Raw genomic sequence first — 15,124 nt, 5'->3', positions numbered from 1 at the left:
ATTAGTAATATTAGTAATATATGTCAAGCATACTATTATAGGATTTATCATTCACATGTGTTTCCTTCCAAGGTATTTAATACCCAAAATGGTGAAACAAAATTTAGATGTGAGAACATAAGGGTTTTTCTTTATTTTTCTAATGAAAAATGAACAACCACCAAAGAAGATGTACAAGCAACATGCATAACATAATAGGTAACCTTTTACTATCCCTAGCAAAACATAATTAATTTTTTTTGCATCTAGTTGCCTGGGGATACCATAGTTCTCCACACAATGTACCCAGATATGATTTATAAAGCACTTGTACAATCGACAATTTGTATAGAAAACCATAAAAGGAATATTAATGTTCGAAGCAAATGTTTATTATTACAAATATTTCCATGCGTGGGAGTCGCGATTCATAAAGCATGTTATATAAACTTGGGTATATATCACAAGAGAATATGAAAATAAAAATGATGTTTGAGATTGCTAAAGCAAATATGGTGGAAGTGCCTATGAAGCCTGCAAAGCAAAAATCCTCAAATACAATGATCCTGCAAAGCAAAAATCCTCAAAGGCCCTCTAAGTTAGAAGATTAATTTGTTTCCTTACTTGAGAAAGTTAATTTATTTCGTTATTTTTAAGAAAGAAAAACTCTCAACCAAATCAACATAGCTTCAAAACATACTCCAAACCTGTAAATTATAAATAATTTACTAGATATGTTGTTTTTTTTTAACTAACTCCATTTACGCGTTTATTATCCAGATTTTATGAAAAAGCTGGAGGGTATATTCGAAACCATGAACCTCATTGTGAAATACCAGTTGCCATCGCTGGATCTGGACATCTTGATATCAGTAAAATGCGACGAGGATTTACAGAACATGATGGAAGAATACGACAGATACGACAGGCAGAGAGAAAACAGTAGTCCTCGTCCTTGCCTGAAAGCTTTCGTGTTTCCTCAAAATCCACCACTTTCACCGTTACAAAACCAGATGAGTCCATGGCAGAGGTATGTAGACACAGTAAATGGACTAGCCCCAGTTTCAGTGAGGCAAAAAATCCCATCATCGCTATTATTGAGACTTCCAGACTACGTTTCCGATCCGGAATCCAATGGGCCAACAGAGATCGACTGCCAATCCCCAATGGCTCCGTGGGCAGATGATTCGCCCTCCGCGTCGTGCCCTTCTTCCCCTTACGGGAAAAATATGAGGAGGGTTCCCTCCGAGGGGGCCGTCAGCAATTCACCTTCAAAGATGCGAATCGACTTGCACAGAGTCCACAGCTCCCCCAATCTAATTCGACCTTATCACACGCACATTGTTCCCTTCTCAGTTTATAATATTGTTCCAAACAGGCAAGTACTCATGGGTAATAATTTCCATGGCGGAACTGCAATTATACACAGACGAGGAGGAGGATCAAAACCTGAAGGGTCATCAATGCAGCTTGCCCCTCGTGCTGTTCCTAAGGTTAAAAGTGTAACATACGCTCCCAATCGAACAGGCAGTCCTCTCAGAGCGTCGATTCCGGGAATCGACGCTCCGCCCTGCCCCGCCCGATGTTCGCCTGGTAGAGCATGTGGGGGCATTTCCTCCATGGTAGGGTTGAAAACACCTATTCAACACTATTTTTATTGTACAGTTGTTGACAAAAGTGGATGCCGGTGATCGTTTCACCCTCCTGCGAGTTCCATATATGGTGCGTAGATTGGAATACTCAAAACGCGTAGCTCGGAAGTGAACGTATGTATGGCGTGGATGGTGAAATGCTCAAAACGCGTAGCTCGGATGATCACAGTTCAATCTTGGCAGCTGAAGCCATGCAGATACCATTGATATTCAAGTGAAGAAGAGATTGCGGGTGTAGAAAGGCTTTCGTTCTTGGAAATTACTAGGCGAGTCACTATCCGATGATTCCATCAATATTCACAACATGAAATTGTAGATGAAATTGGAAGTGCGGCAATGAAGAGGCTTTCCTTCTTGTCTGTGGACTTTTGGTAGATCAATATTCAACACATGTAGAGAGTCGGGCACTAAAGTGCCTTGGCTTCTCGTTTTCGAGGCGAGCCACAATGACGTATGCCAGACATTGAGAAACAGACATGCAAATGGTTTGACACGATATATGATTGATGCCCTAAGACGTTCTTCACGCGTAAATCTGCCTAGTCACCGGACCCAAAAAGCACATTCAATAATCATGTTTTTAGATGTTTTGCATGGTAGTGTGGAAAAATTACTATGATTACTAATTATGCCAAAGCCGTTTTCTTATTGTGATGTTTACCTTCATGATACTGTCTAGATTCGTCATGTTTTAAGCGTTTTTTATTGTGAGGCTTACTTTCATGGCGTTTTCTATTGTAAGGCTTACCCTCATGACACACGTTGTTCAGATTAGTCGTCCCTCACAAAACCTTGAACAAGTGTCTTTATAAAACACGTGCAACATAAATGCCAATTTTTATTTATTTTTTAATATATATAATGATACATACCATGAATGTGGAAAAAGATGAATATAAAGACAACTCAGAAATATATGCAGCAGTCACCAGAGATATGAAATGCAATAGATGTAAAGAGATCATCTCATGGTTTATATACTGTCTTTTTATTTGAAAAAATGAAAAGAAAGCGTTCTTTTGTCCTGACGCACAAACTTCCAACTCAAATTAAGTGGAATACGTGACACTTCTTTGAAAATACGTATGGATACGTGTCACGTCTTTGAAAATCCGTCGAAGTGAAAGTATTTTCACGCGTAACGTGGGACAGGTGCAGCGTCCTAGTGGAACAAGCTAAACTATTTAAAGCCGTAACATTCCATTTTTTTAAACGTACAATTTACGTTTGGAATTATATTTATATATTTAAGTATATATCCTTCAAAATTTATACAGAAAATTGTTTCTCAAAACTGATTTCATATCATGGTAGATTTATTTTTCTATTAGAAAATTTAATCGTGCATATTAGAACACTTAGACGTCAAGCTTTTATTTCTTTCAGTTTATATTTGTGAAAAACTGTCTCTTTCAAGTTTATTGCTACATTCCTCGGGCGGGGCGGGGCGGGGGTGGCGCTGCGCCGGGCGCCGCCCGCGCAGCGCCACCCCCGGGCCGCCCCGCCCCGCCCCACCCGAGGGGCGGAGCGTCGATTCCCGGAATCGACGCTCTGAGAGGACTGCCTGTTCGATTGGGAGCGTATGTTACACTTTTAACCTTAGGAACAGCACGAGGGGCAAGCTGCATTGATGACCCTTCAGGTTTTGATCCTCCTCCTCGTCTGTGTATAATTGCAGTTCGGCCATGGCAATTATTACCCATGAGTACTTGCCTGTTTGGAACAATATTATAAACTGAGAAGGGAACAATGTGCGTGTGATAAGGTCGAATTAGATTGGGGGAGCTGTGGACTCTGTGCAAGTCGATTCGCATCTTTGAAGGTGAATTGCTGACGGCCCCCTCGGAGGGAACCCTCCTCATATTTTTCCCGTAAGGGGAAGAAGGGCACGACGCGGAGGGCGAATCATCCGCCCACGGAGCCATTGGGGATTGGCAGTCGATCTCTGTTGGCCCATTGGATTCCGGATCGGAAACGTAGTCTGGAAGTCTCAATAATGGCGATGATGGGATTTTTTGCCTCACTGAAACTGGGGCTAGTCCATTTACTGCGTCTACATACCTCTGCCATGGACTCATCTGGTTTTGTAACGGTGAAAGTGGTGGATTTTGAGGAAACACGAAAGCTTTCAGGCGAGGACGAGGACTGCTGTTTTCTCTCTGCCTGTCGTATCTGTCGTATTCTTCCATCATGTTCTGTAAATCCTCGTCGCATTTTACTGATATCAAGATGTCCAGATCCAGCGATGGCAACTGGTATTTCACAATGAGGTTCATGGTTTCGAATATACCCTCCAGCTTTTTCATAAAATCTGGATAATAAACGCGTAAATGGAGTTAGTTAAAAAAAACAACATATCTAGTAAATTATTTATAATTTACAGGTTTGGAGTATGTTTTGAAGTTATGTTGATTTGGTTGAGAGTTTTTCTTTCTTAAAAATAACGAAATAAATTAACTTTCTCAAGTAAGGAAACAAATTAATCTTCTAACTTAGAGGGCCTTTGAGGATTTTTGCTTTGCAGGATCATTGTATTTGAGGATTTTTGCTTTGCAGGCTTCATAGGCACTTCCACCATATTTGCTTTAGCAATCTCAAACATCATTTTTATTTTCATATTCTCTTGTGATATATACCCAAGTTTATATAACATGCTTTATGAATCGCGACTCCCACGCATGGAAATATTTGTAATAATAAACATTTGCTTCGAACATTAAATACTTAAAAATGGACTTTAAGGGCTTCGCTTGTACGATGCTGGACATCTATCCAAGATTGGAATCAAGATCGCTGCTCTAGATGCATTGGAATCACAACTATTTCTTTGCATTGAAGAAAGAGACGATAAATAATTACTGTGGACCTAAATGAATTTCAGCCCTCCACCGGATAGCCTTAGCTACAACAACCATGCAGTCTCACTTTGAAATAATACCCTTTTTTTTCATTGCGGAATGGCCATTTGTAAGTTTCATGTAGACTTCAAGCCGTAGAATTACCGCAATCAGAGAATAGAGTGCTGGGCCACGGGAAGGAAAGACGAAAATTTGAAATGGGTGTGGAATGGTTCACGTACCTGCAGAGAATAGGAATGAAAGTTAGCATGGAAGGCGAATTAAAAATGCATTACCTAAAGGTGCATTACTACATTCAATAATAATAATTGACCGACAATTGCAGGAAATTTTAACTCAATAGCGAGTTAAGATGTACCAAATCACCATAAATGGTATGTCCTTTCTTTCTAAGTATACTAACAAGCATAATAAACCAACAATATGCTCTATATATTAACCCATTGTACATAGTGTGGCTCGTAAAAGCATCAATAATCACTGCGAGTTGATGCACCACGTGGAATTTTTTTTGAAAATAATGAAAAGACAAACAAGTTAAAGAACAATTTTAAATTTTAAACCACTAAATACGTAGAGTGGGGGATAACAATCAATTTACTTGGTCCCTTTTTCATTCAAATAAGTATGGTTATGTTATGGTTAGTGTGTAGAGAAAAAATATATAAAAAAAATTAGTATTGTTTGCAAAAATCCACCATGGAAGTAGAGAGGAACTCTTCGCTTCAAGATGACAGAGATTCTAAAAAGGTTGTTACCAGAAGGAACAGTGTTGACATGGGAGTCTGCTGAAACCAGTCGTAGATTTAGAAGACTTTTGAAACCTGGAATATTGGGCATGCATGTGAACTCAGATGGGGCACTAGTTGATGAAAGAGAAGAATATGGAACATCTTCGTCAGCATCCAGTCACTCATTTGAAGATGTGAATTCTGATGGTGTGCAAGAAAATATGAGTGATTTTGAATAATTGTTTAAGATAGTTTATATAACTGATGTATGCATCGTATCTTCAATTAAAATTAATGTTTTCCATATTTTGTTAAATGAGAAGTTATGAAGCATTTTTATGTTGTTGGATTATGTCTTAAGTATGATAAATTTTATTGTTTAAATATCTACAATGCAATATCAAATTAGAGATATAATGTCTGTTTTATTCAGTATACAAATAAAGACTTTTGAATTCATTCAGTGATATAATTTGTTCATAATGTCATGTTTTTTTAGTTTTATAGTTGAAAAAATTTCAATTTCTTTTGTATGTAGCATGTTGTGGTTGAAAACATGTTAAATTTATACTTAGGAAAGAAAAATGATATTCTACCAGAAATATTAATGTGTTTTTTCCTTAAAATTTAACTTTGTTTGAGACATAAAAAATTGGTTTTATTAGCATTTTTAAAAAAGTATGAAAATTGACCCTAAAAAAAAAATCATTATTCCAGTATCAACACTTTCGTTCTGAAGCTATATTTTGCAGGAAAATTTCGTAGAAAATTTCGTAGTCACTGCCATTTTTAAAACAGCCGCAAAATTGACACCTAAAAAAAAAAAACATCGTTCCAGTATACACACTTTTTGTTTTGAGCACTGTTTTTGTGGTTTTTTTGAGGTTTTTGGGCCAGAGTTCCCGTTTTGAGTTTATAGCTCCCGTTTCAAAGTTTACATTGTTGGCTCTTTTAATAGTTTAAGCATTTATTACATCCCTAGAATGAAGAACCAGCTCGCTAATTCCCTTGCTGTGTTTGCTAGCACGTTTATTCCTCCTTTGCCTCCTAAATTAAATTATGAAGTTCAGGTCAAATATAAACCATCTCTGCCTAACAATGTCAAATACTAGAAATTTTTTGAAGATGATGATGAAATTAATAGGTTTTTACAAGTCATTGATGAATTTTCTAAAATGCACATTGACCAAGAAAACGAAACCATTGAAGAATGCAACCAATCCAAGCTAAAGGATGAGATTGGTCAGGATAGCATTGTTCAGCTGCCTAGTAAACATATACCCAAAGGATTGGTGCCCCTAGAGAAGCTGTTTGATCATAATGATGTACCTTATAGGCCTGCCAAAAAAGAAAATGAGTTTGCAGTTCATAGACACAACGTAGGAAGTCCAGCCCATCCAAAGTACATAAATCTATCCACTCACTTGTCTTCTGCCCAAAGTTCTGAGTATTGCACCCTGATGAAACAATTTGATGATATTTTTTCTTGGGAATATAGTATTCTTAAGACCTATGACACAAACATCATTCAGCATAAGATTCAATTGGAGAAGAACACCATCCCTTTTAAGTAGAAATTAAGAACTATCAACCCTCTCTTATTGCCTTTGATTGAAAAAGAAATCAAGAAGTTGTTGGATGCCAAGATCATAGTTACCCTAAGGTATTCAAAGTGGATAGCTAACCTTGTGGTAGTGAGAAAGAAGAATGGAGAAATCAGGCTTTGTGTTGACTTCAGGAATCTGAACAAATGCTCTAAAAAAGACAACTACCTCCTGCCTAAGATGGAACACTTGCTGCAAAATGTTTTAGGGGCTAGAGTCATGTCTTTCTTAGATGGATTTTTAGGTTACAATCAGATTTCTATACACCTAGAAGATCAGGAAAAGACCGCCTTCACTACTCCTTGGGGTACTTTCATGTACTCCAAGATGCCTTTTGGACTGATGAATGCTAGGGCTACTTTTTAGAGGGCCATGGACATAGCCTTTGTGGGAGAGAAGGACAAGTTTGTCCTTATTTACCTTGATGACATAATAGTATTTTCCAACAGTCACAAAGATCATTTGCAGCATTTGAAGAAGGTGTTTCTAAAGTGTAGATGGTTTGAAATTTCTGTGAACTCGAAGAAGTCAGTTTTCTCTAGAAGAAGGAAAACTTCTAGGACATATTGTTTCTGGCGAAGGTGTGAAGATCAATCCAGCAAGGGTTCAAGCAATTCAAACATTGTCCATCCCAAGGTCAAAAAGGGACATTAAATCTTTCCTGGGTAGGATTAACTTCGTTAGGAGGTTCATTCCAAACTTTGTAGAGCTAGTGAAGCACATCACTTCCATGCTGAAGAAAGGATCAGAAATAAAATGGATAGAGGGCGCAAGAAGCTCTTTTGAAGCCATCAAACAAGCTATCATGGAAGCTCCCACTCTAATCAACCCAGATTACACCAGGGATTTTTATATCTTCTCTTTTACCTCTTATGATACACTTGCAACAGTTCTATTGCAGAAAAATGATGAAGGTGTAGAGCAGCCCTTGGCCTTTTTCAGCAAAGCTCTGAGGGATGCTGAACTAAGATATGACCTTATTGGAAAACAAGATTATGCTCTCATAAAATCTTTAAAGGCATTCATAATTTATATTTTTCATTGCAAAGTGGTTGCGTATGTACCTTCAACCTTAGTAAAATATGTCCTAACTCAGCTAGATATTGATGGAAAAATAGCTAAATGGATTGCAAAATTCATAGAGTTCAACATAGAGGTGAAGCCCACCAAGCTTGTCAAAGGCTAGGGCTTGGTTAAGCTTATGGCTGAGGAAAATTGCAGTTTGTTAGACATCAATTGCATAGGTTCAAATTCAGGTGGTGAGCACACAAAGGAAGTAGCAGAAGAGCAAGAGTAGAATCAGTGTTTGGCTGAAAATCTAGCCACCTATGAATGGTATTCCAGTGTAGTTCATTTTTTGCAGAAGCTAGAAGTCCCTCCAGGGCTTAGCTCAAGTCAAGCCTGGGTCATTAAGCTCAGATCAGCCAAATTCTGCACTAATAAAAACCTGCTCCCATTAGGGATCTTCTTGAGATGTCTAGACAAAGGACAATCTATGGAAGTCATGAACCAGTTCCATTCTAGCATCTGTGGAGGGCATCATTATTGGAAAACCACAACCCACAAGATCCTGAGAGCTAGGTATTATTGGCCTACTCTGTCATCTGATGTGTATTCTTTTGTGAAGTCTTGTGAAAAATGTCAGAAGTTTGTAGGAAGACAACAACTAAAATATCTGCCCTTGAAGCCAGTACGTGCTAATGGTCCCTTCCAGCAGTGGGGCTTAGATTTCATAGGTGAGATCAATCCACATTCCAGTGGCCAACATAAATGGATCTTGGTAGCCACTGATTATTTCACCAAATGGATTGAGGCTATACCCACTAAAAATGCTAATCATCAGGTTGTCATAAAGTTCTTGAATGAGAATATTTTCACTAGATTTGGGTTCCCAACCAAACTAGTCACTGATAATGCAGCAACTTTCAGGGCAAAAGAATTGGTGGACATGTGTGAATCCATGGGGATCAATTGGTGCATTCTACCTCATATTATCCTCAAGGCAATGGCCTGGCAAAATCATCTAACAAGAGTCTTGTAAGGATAATAAAAATACTGTTGGAGGACAACAAAAAGAGCTGGGATTCCAAGTTGAAGTTTGCACTGTGGGCTGGTAGAGTTACCAACAAGAAGTCCATAGGAAATTTTCCATTTAAGCTGGTTTATGGGGATGATGCTATTTTTCCTATCCAACTGATTCTCCCTGTGGCCAAATTCTTGCAAGAAGAACAAGATGAAGAGAATGACATGGCGAGGAGAATGAGTAACTTGGTTGAATTACAGTAGATCAGGGAACAACTGGTTGAGAAGTCAAGAATTCATCAGAAGAAGATCAAAGAAGCCTTTGATAGAAAGGCAAAAATGGACAGTTTTCAGGTTGGTGACTGGGTTCTCAAATGGGATGCATTGAAGGAAAAGAAGGAAACCATGGTAAATTTGATGCCTTATGGACAAGACCATTTGTCATTGCTCAAGTTTAGATGAAAAATACTTTCATTCCGCACAATTTGGAGGGGGAAGGTGTTTTTGATGGCCCAGTCAATGGGCAGTTTTTGAAACTTTACTTCATATGAGGCTTAAGGCCTTAATATTGTAATAGGTTTTTTCAGTTTTTGTTCTTATGCAAATAAATTCCATGCCCAATGGAACACTAGGAGATAAGTTTGTTTTGGTTGTTACTAGAAAGGCAATAGTCTGCAATTCTTGAAACCTCATGGGGAGGCTTTCATCCCCAGAAGGAGCCAGTGTTAGCCCTGAGGTGCAGTGCTGCTATTTTGAAGTTTAAAGGAGGGAAATGGTCTATTTTTTTGTCATGGAGAGCTTCCCATATGGTCCATCACCTCACTTTTTTCACTCATCCACTCCCATTCACGTTCACTCATGTCCTAACCCAACCCTCACATCATAACAAAGCTCACTTTCACCTTGGCCCTACGTGAACTAATCCATTTTTCCCCCACGCACTAATGCACAAAATCCCCCGAAAACCTTACCTTTCTATCCATATGCACCCTTTGCACATTTCTCAAGGTCATCTCATGGCTTCGTGTCCCCCACTGTTGATCTTCCCACTGATTTGATGGTCAACACTTCACCCGATCGACGTTATATGCTCGATCAATCATCATCGTTAGATCATTTCCACCAGATCTAACGGCTATTGCGCATATCGCTTGGGAAACAAGCGAGAGGGATACTCACCCGATAAAAGTGGTTTCCTCTCTCTCCTCCGCTGCTACATGGCGGGCGATGAATGGAATCGGGCGGGCTTCGACCTTTACCGCCTATCGCCCGATGACCGCCCTATAGAAACCATTTCCACTTGAATAAAACCACTCTCGGGCATTACCCTTCGAGTGCCTCCTCCGCCTGATAGCCATTTGATCTACCGATCAAAGATCTGATGGCTCAAACTTATTCCGCTCCTGCCACGACTTCAAGCCTCCGACGATTGATCTCCTCCATCCATTCCTCCCGATCCAACGACCCTCGTTCACGATCACCACAGTTCATCCTCCACTGTCTGACCAACATCTCGACCATCAATCCATGCCATCCAATGGCCCATCTGCCCCTGTACCCCACTTCCCATCAGTTATCTGGGGAGTAAATTTGTTGGCTCTATCAGTGTTTTTGACAGTCGGACAATTGAACTGAAATAACGGAATGCATGGCCGAAAGGGGGAAAAACAACAACACAATGCAATCGAACCAACATAAATGATCATGGAACATTGCTATCACGACCAAGCCACCTGACAACACGAAGAAATTACCAGAATTTGATTACTGTGTTTGTTAGAAATAGAGCCCTCTGAGCTTATGTTTGTCTAGTTATGACATCAAGTAGTTAGAAGACAGAGGGGATAGATTAAGACATCTCGAGCCTCAGAGAGTTCAAGGGTATTGTAAAAACCCTAAGAAGCCTATAAATGGCTAAAATTTGGAAGGAATAAAGGTTCAACTTTTGGAGACTATGGATACTCTGTTCCTCCCAGCATCTCATCTTCATTCTAGTAATACAAGCTTCTTTTGTTGTTACATGTTCAATTGCCATCTTCTCCTATGTTCTAAGCTTGCACTTGAATAGGTTATTCATGTTTTCTTCTGTGCCTAATGCCAGATAACTGTCATCTTATCTCTGTGTTGATAAATTAGATTTGCAAGCTTCACTTAGTTTCTGTAGCTAGCCATCCATATGTGTTTATGTATGTATCTGCTGGTACAGTCAGGATTGTCCATCTATTCATTGAATCTATAAACTATTGAGCATTAATGGTTGAAAGCCTTGTCAAGCTGAGGGTGTTCATGCATGTCTTGAGTGGAAACAGAGTTGAAACAGTCATCTAACTTGATCCAAACCCCAATCCATTCCAATAGTTCAGAGAACGATATTGAAGATTTATATGTTAGTAGGCATCTCCGAGCTACAACCTAGGGGAGTTTCCTGGAGTGATAATAGGAATCAAAGACCCAAGAGGAGATTAAAAAACATGATAATGTCTCAATTTATTGGAATGATTTCATTGCTGCAATCAAAAGAAAATTCTACCCTCTAGATTATATGTAGAAAGAAATCATGAATTCGAAAAAAAATTTAGACAACTTAAAGGTCAAAATGTGCAAGATTACACCCAAGAATTCAGAAAAAGGTCTTTGATGTTAGGTGTAGATTTGCAATCACATGAAACATTGCTGAAGTACATAGGGGGTTTACACAATTACCTTAGGCATACTATATAATGTTTAATCCCAATAATTTAGATGATGTGTGTGTGCAAGCCACTCATTATGAGGCAAGAGGGAAAAACACCCTAGAAGAAGGTAATAAAAATCCATTTAAGGGTAAAGAGAAAGAAAAGGGTTTCAAGGGAAAGAAAAATGCATCCATTAAAAAGGAAGGAGAGAAGACAATATGTAAATATTGTTCCAGAGAGGGTCATGATGAAACTCATTGTTGGAAGCTTCATCTTGAAATGAAACCAAATAAATTCAACAAAAAAGGAAAATAAAAGATAGCTGCCGTCATTTAAGAGGATTTGGGATCCGATTCGGGTGATGAAGCTAAAATCACAACCATGGCGTTAAAAGGAAAAGAATCCATTTCCAACACTAGTTCTTCAGACTCGTAAAATGAAACTCCAAATGAAAAGAGGAGAATAGAATTTTTTCACATCAGGGTGATCTCAAAACACAACAAAATTGATACGCTTTTCGATAGTGGCTCTCAAGCCAATCTTATCTCTGAAAACATTTTCAAAAGTTTAAACCCTGAAACCGTTCCACATCATAAACCATATCCACTTGGATGGGTGTGTGACAATGCGCAATTCCAGGTTACTAGAAACTGTAAATTGAGATTCACTATTACTGCAAATTTCATAGATGAAGTGGAGCTTGATGTTGTGCTGTTAGATATTTGTGGCATAGTTTTGGGCAACCTATACCTTTATGACAGAAAAGCTATATTCCATAGACATGAAAACAAATATCATTTATTCAAAGGTGGAGTAGAATATATTGTGAGAGCTCATAGCAAGAAAATAAATCTTTCGCTTGTTAATGCAGGGCAGATGAAAAGACTAGTGAATTCGAGCAAGAATTTTGTGCTTCTAATGATCAAACCCAAGGATGATGTTGATAATGAAGCTTTTAAAGGTTGTGATTCAAATTTGAAATTTGAATTGGTTGACGTAGTTAACCAATATGACAAGATGTTTCACGAACCAAAGGGATTACCTCCCAAGAGAGGAATCCAACTTGAGATACAGTTTCCACAAGACTATCCTCTTCCTAACATTGGCATGTACAGGATGTCAGTGATGGAAAATGCAGAAATTAAGACGCAAATAGGGATTGTTCAATAAGAGGATCATTCAACCTTATCCTTTACCATGTGGTGCACCTCTTATTTTGGTGCACAAGAAGAATGGTAAGCCTTTCCTTAAGTGGGATTCAAGAAGTGGTTTTCATCAAAGTAGAGTTGTTGAAGGAGATATATGGAAGACAACATTCAAAACCAAGCAAGGTTTGTTTGAATGGCTTGTTATGCTTTTTGGTATTTTCCATGCTCCTACTACTTTCATGCATATGAAGCAAGACGTATTGAAGCCATTTCTAGACATGATAGTCTACTTGGATGACATTTTCATTTTCAAAAAATTTCATTATGAACATGTCATGTATGAGAAAAAAATACTTGATGTCATATGTCAAGAACATTTGTTTTTGTAGATGTCAAAGTATATGTTGTATAAAACTTATTTGATGTACTTGAGCCGTGAAATTGGTTTTTCTAAGTGTGTTCAGGTTCCAAAAGGCTTTTTGGCAGTCTGTGTGGGGCGTGGAGAAGGTGAGCTGAAGTTAGACCTCTCCAAGATTGATGTCGTAATAGTCTGTGGTGTTATTTACTCCATTCCTGCAGATACAGGTGAAAGATGAGTTAGTTGTGACATATTTCTTTTTAAAGAGTTAGTTTTTGATTGGGATTGGCAAGTACCAACAATATTTAAAAATTCAAAGTATTAAAAAAACATAAAGTATTCTACTAGAGCCACGAGTTGGAAAAGTACCAACAATTTCTATAGAATTCAAGGTATTAGCAAAACATAAGCGTTCTACAAGAGCTACTAAAGAACACTTGTGTGTTGAGGAATGGACTTCCACCAAAATGGTTATTGAGGAGAGATTTACCACCCAAATGTAAGAATTTAAGTAACAGACCCCAAACCCAAGTTAAACCATGATACCACTAGAGTGAGGGAAGCTCCAAGGGGCATTTTTTCTCACTCAATCTAACCCATTACTCTAATGATAAAGTTGATCTACTCACCATTGAGAACTTGAGGTCCTTATCCAACCATTAATCAATTAGAGAACTATCTTCCTCTACCTTACACAACACAAATCTTTTCTTTCTCTTCTAAATAATCCTCTAAGGATTAGTGCTTTATTGTACAAGTAGAACGTGTAGAAATTTCACCTGTAGAACAAACCGATATATGCAATATCCTAAAGCATGATACTTATTATCCTTCTACAAAACATTAAGTGGAAGCATAATCGAATTCATGAGCAACATCAAGTAGAAACATGCATAATTGATCAAGAGAAATCAATCACACATAACACAGAATATATCACTGGGGAAAGCATTAGCATAAAACCCCAACACTGTATTATCAATCAAGTGGAAATCCTCTTCAACATACAAAAAGAATTAGCTCAATAGCTATCCTACTGTCTCTGGACTCTAATGATCTTCAATCAGAAGATGAAAATCATGGACTACCTAGGCCTCAATATATAGGCCACATGTCCTCCAATCTCCTATAATAGATCCTTCTCCATGCAAGGAATACTTACTAGAAATATCCAAGCATCTGATAGTACATTGTCCCTCATCTGATCTCAACTGGGTCTTTGTCTAAACTAACATGCATCAGTTATCCATGAGGGAATGCTCAGTTATATGAAATAATAGTTGTCACATTCATGCAAGCATTAACAAACTATATTTTATTATTTTAACAACTTGTTAAAATAATATGATTGGACTTGACTAGTTAGAACTAAGTCAACTAATTCTCTCATTATAGAACTGAACCTTATCTCCTTTAATCAAGGGATAAATTCCTAAATCAAGGGAGAAAATAATTGCATGATCTCACAAAGACTTCAAGTTTAATTTTCCATAATTAATTAACTCAACTGAATTAATTAATTAATATTTCCAACTGTTGTTAAGACCAAAATTAATTTTACTTCCTATAGATAGACTAGGGACTGCTATAAATAGGAAGGGACCCAGAAATGCTATTTTTAGAACTTTCTATTTTTAGCAGTTTCACCTCTCACCCAATGTGGCCAATGACCTCACTAGCCAAACTGCTATTTTTAGACATGCTATTTTTAACAGGTCTATTTTGAGCACATTCTAAATTTAACATTTCTTGTTGCACATTTTTCAACAGAACGAGTCCAAGTATTGGTTTCATTTTGGGAATAACATGAGAAATAAACACATTTTTCCCCAAAAGAATTAATGAGTAGCAATAACATGATGGTGTTTTTTAAAGCCATTGTCATAGTTTTCTCCCCTAAAAACCATTATATTTCCTTCCATATTTTCATGAACAAGTCCCCAACTTCCATACGCTCTTACTAGCCACAAGTCCATGTGGTTTTATTATCATTTATAAGAAAAAACAACCATTATTTCACATATGTTACTCCATTAACAAGAAGAAATAAATGCTAATGGAAGAACGAAAGTGCCTCCTTCCTTACCCACAAATTAA

At 37.9% G+C, this 15,124-nt stretch overlaps 2 protein-coding genes across 2 annotated transcripts; one reads left to right on the top strand and one right to left on the bottom strand.

The window, feature by feature from the left end:
- The first annotated feature begins 763 nt into the window (after positions 1-763).
- Positions 764-1,670, top strand: LOC149187024 (uncharacterized). The gene has a single exon (XM_089409532.1). The coding sequence runs from the start codon at positions 765-767 to the stop codon at positions 1,668-1,670; it is 906 nt and encodes a 301-aa protein (XP_089265658.1). The 5' UTR covers position 764.
- Positions 1,671-3,055: 1,385 nt separating this feature from the next.
- On the bottom strand, positions 3,056-4,022 carry LOC149187023 (uncharacterized). The gene has a single exon (XM_089409531.1). It carries the CDS (start codon positions 3,935-3,937, stop codon positions 3,056-3,058), a length of 882 nt encoding a protein of 293 aa, XP_089265657.1. The 5' UTR covers positions 3,938-4,022.
- Between the last annotated feature and the right edge of the window lie 11,102 nt (positions 4,023-15,124).

This window comes from Pinus tabuliformis, chromosome 3_1, assembly GCF_031772625.1.
Source record: "Pinus tabuliformis cultivar Carrire ecotype Pingquan chromosome 3_1, CPIR1, whole genome shotgun sequence".
Classification (NCBI taxonomy): Eukaryota; Viridiplantae; Streptophyta; class Pinopsida; order Pinales; family Pinaceae; genus Pinus; species Pinus tabuliformis.
Note: the sequence above shows the minus strand (reverse complement) of the source record. Positions and strands in the feature narration are given on the sequence as shown.

Bases quoted from the DNA above. Each gene is read 5' to 3' on its own strand.
- LOC149187024 (XM_089409532.1), top strand. From the start codon at position 765: ATGAAAAAGCTGGAGGGTATATTCGAAACCATGAACCTCATTGTGAAA.
- LOC149187023 (XM_089409531.1), bottom strand. From the start codon at position 3,937: ATGAAAAAGCTGGAGGGTATATTCGAAACCATGAACCTCATTGTGAAA.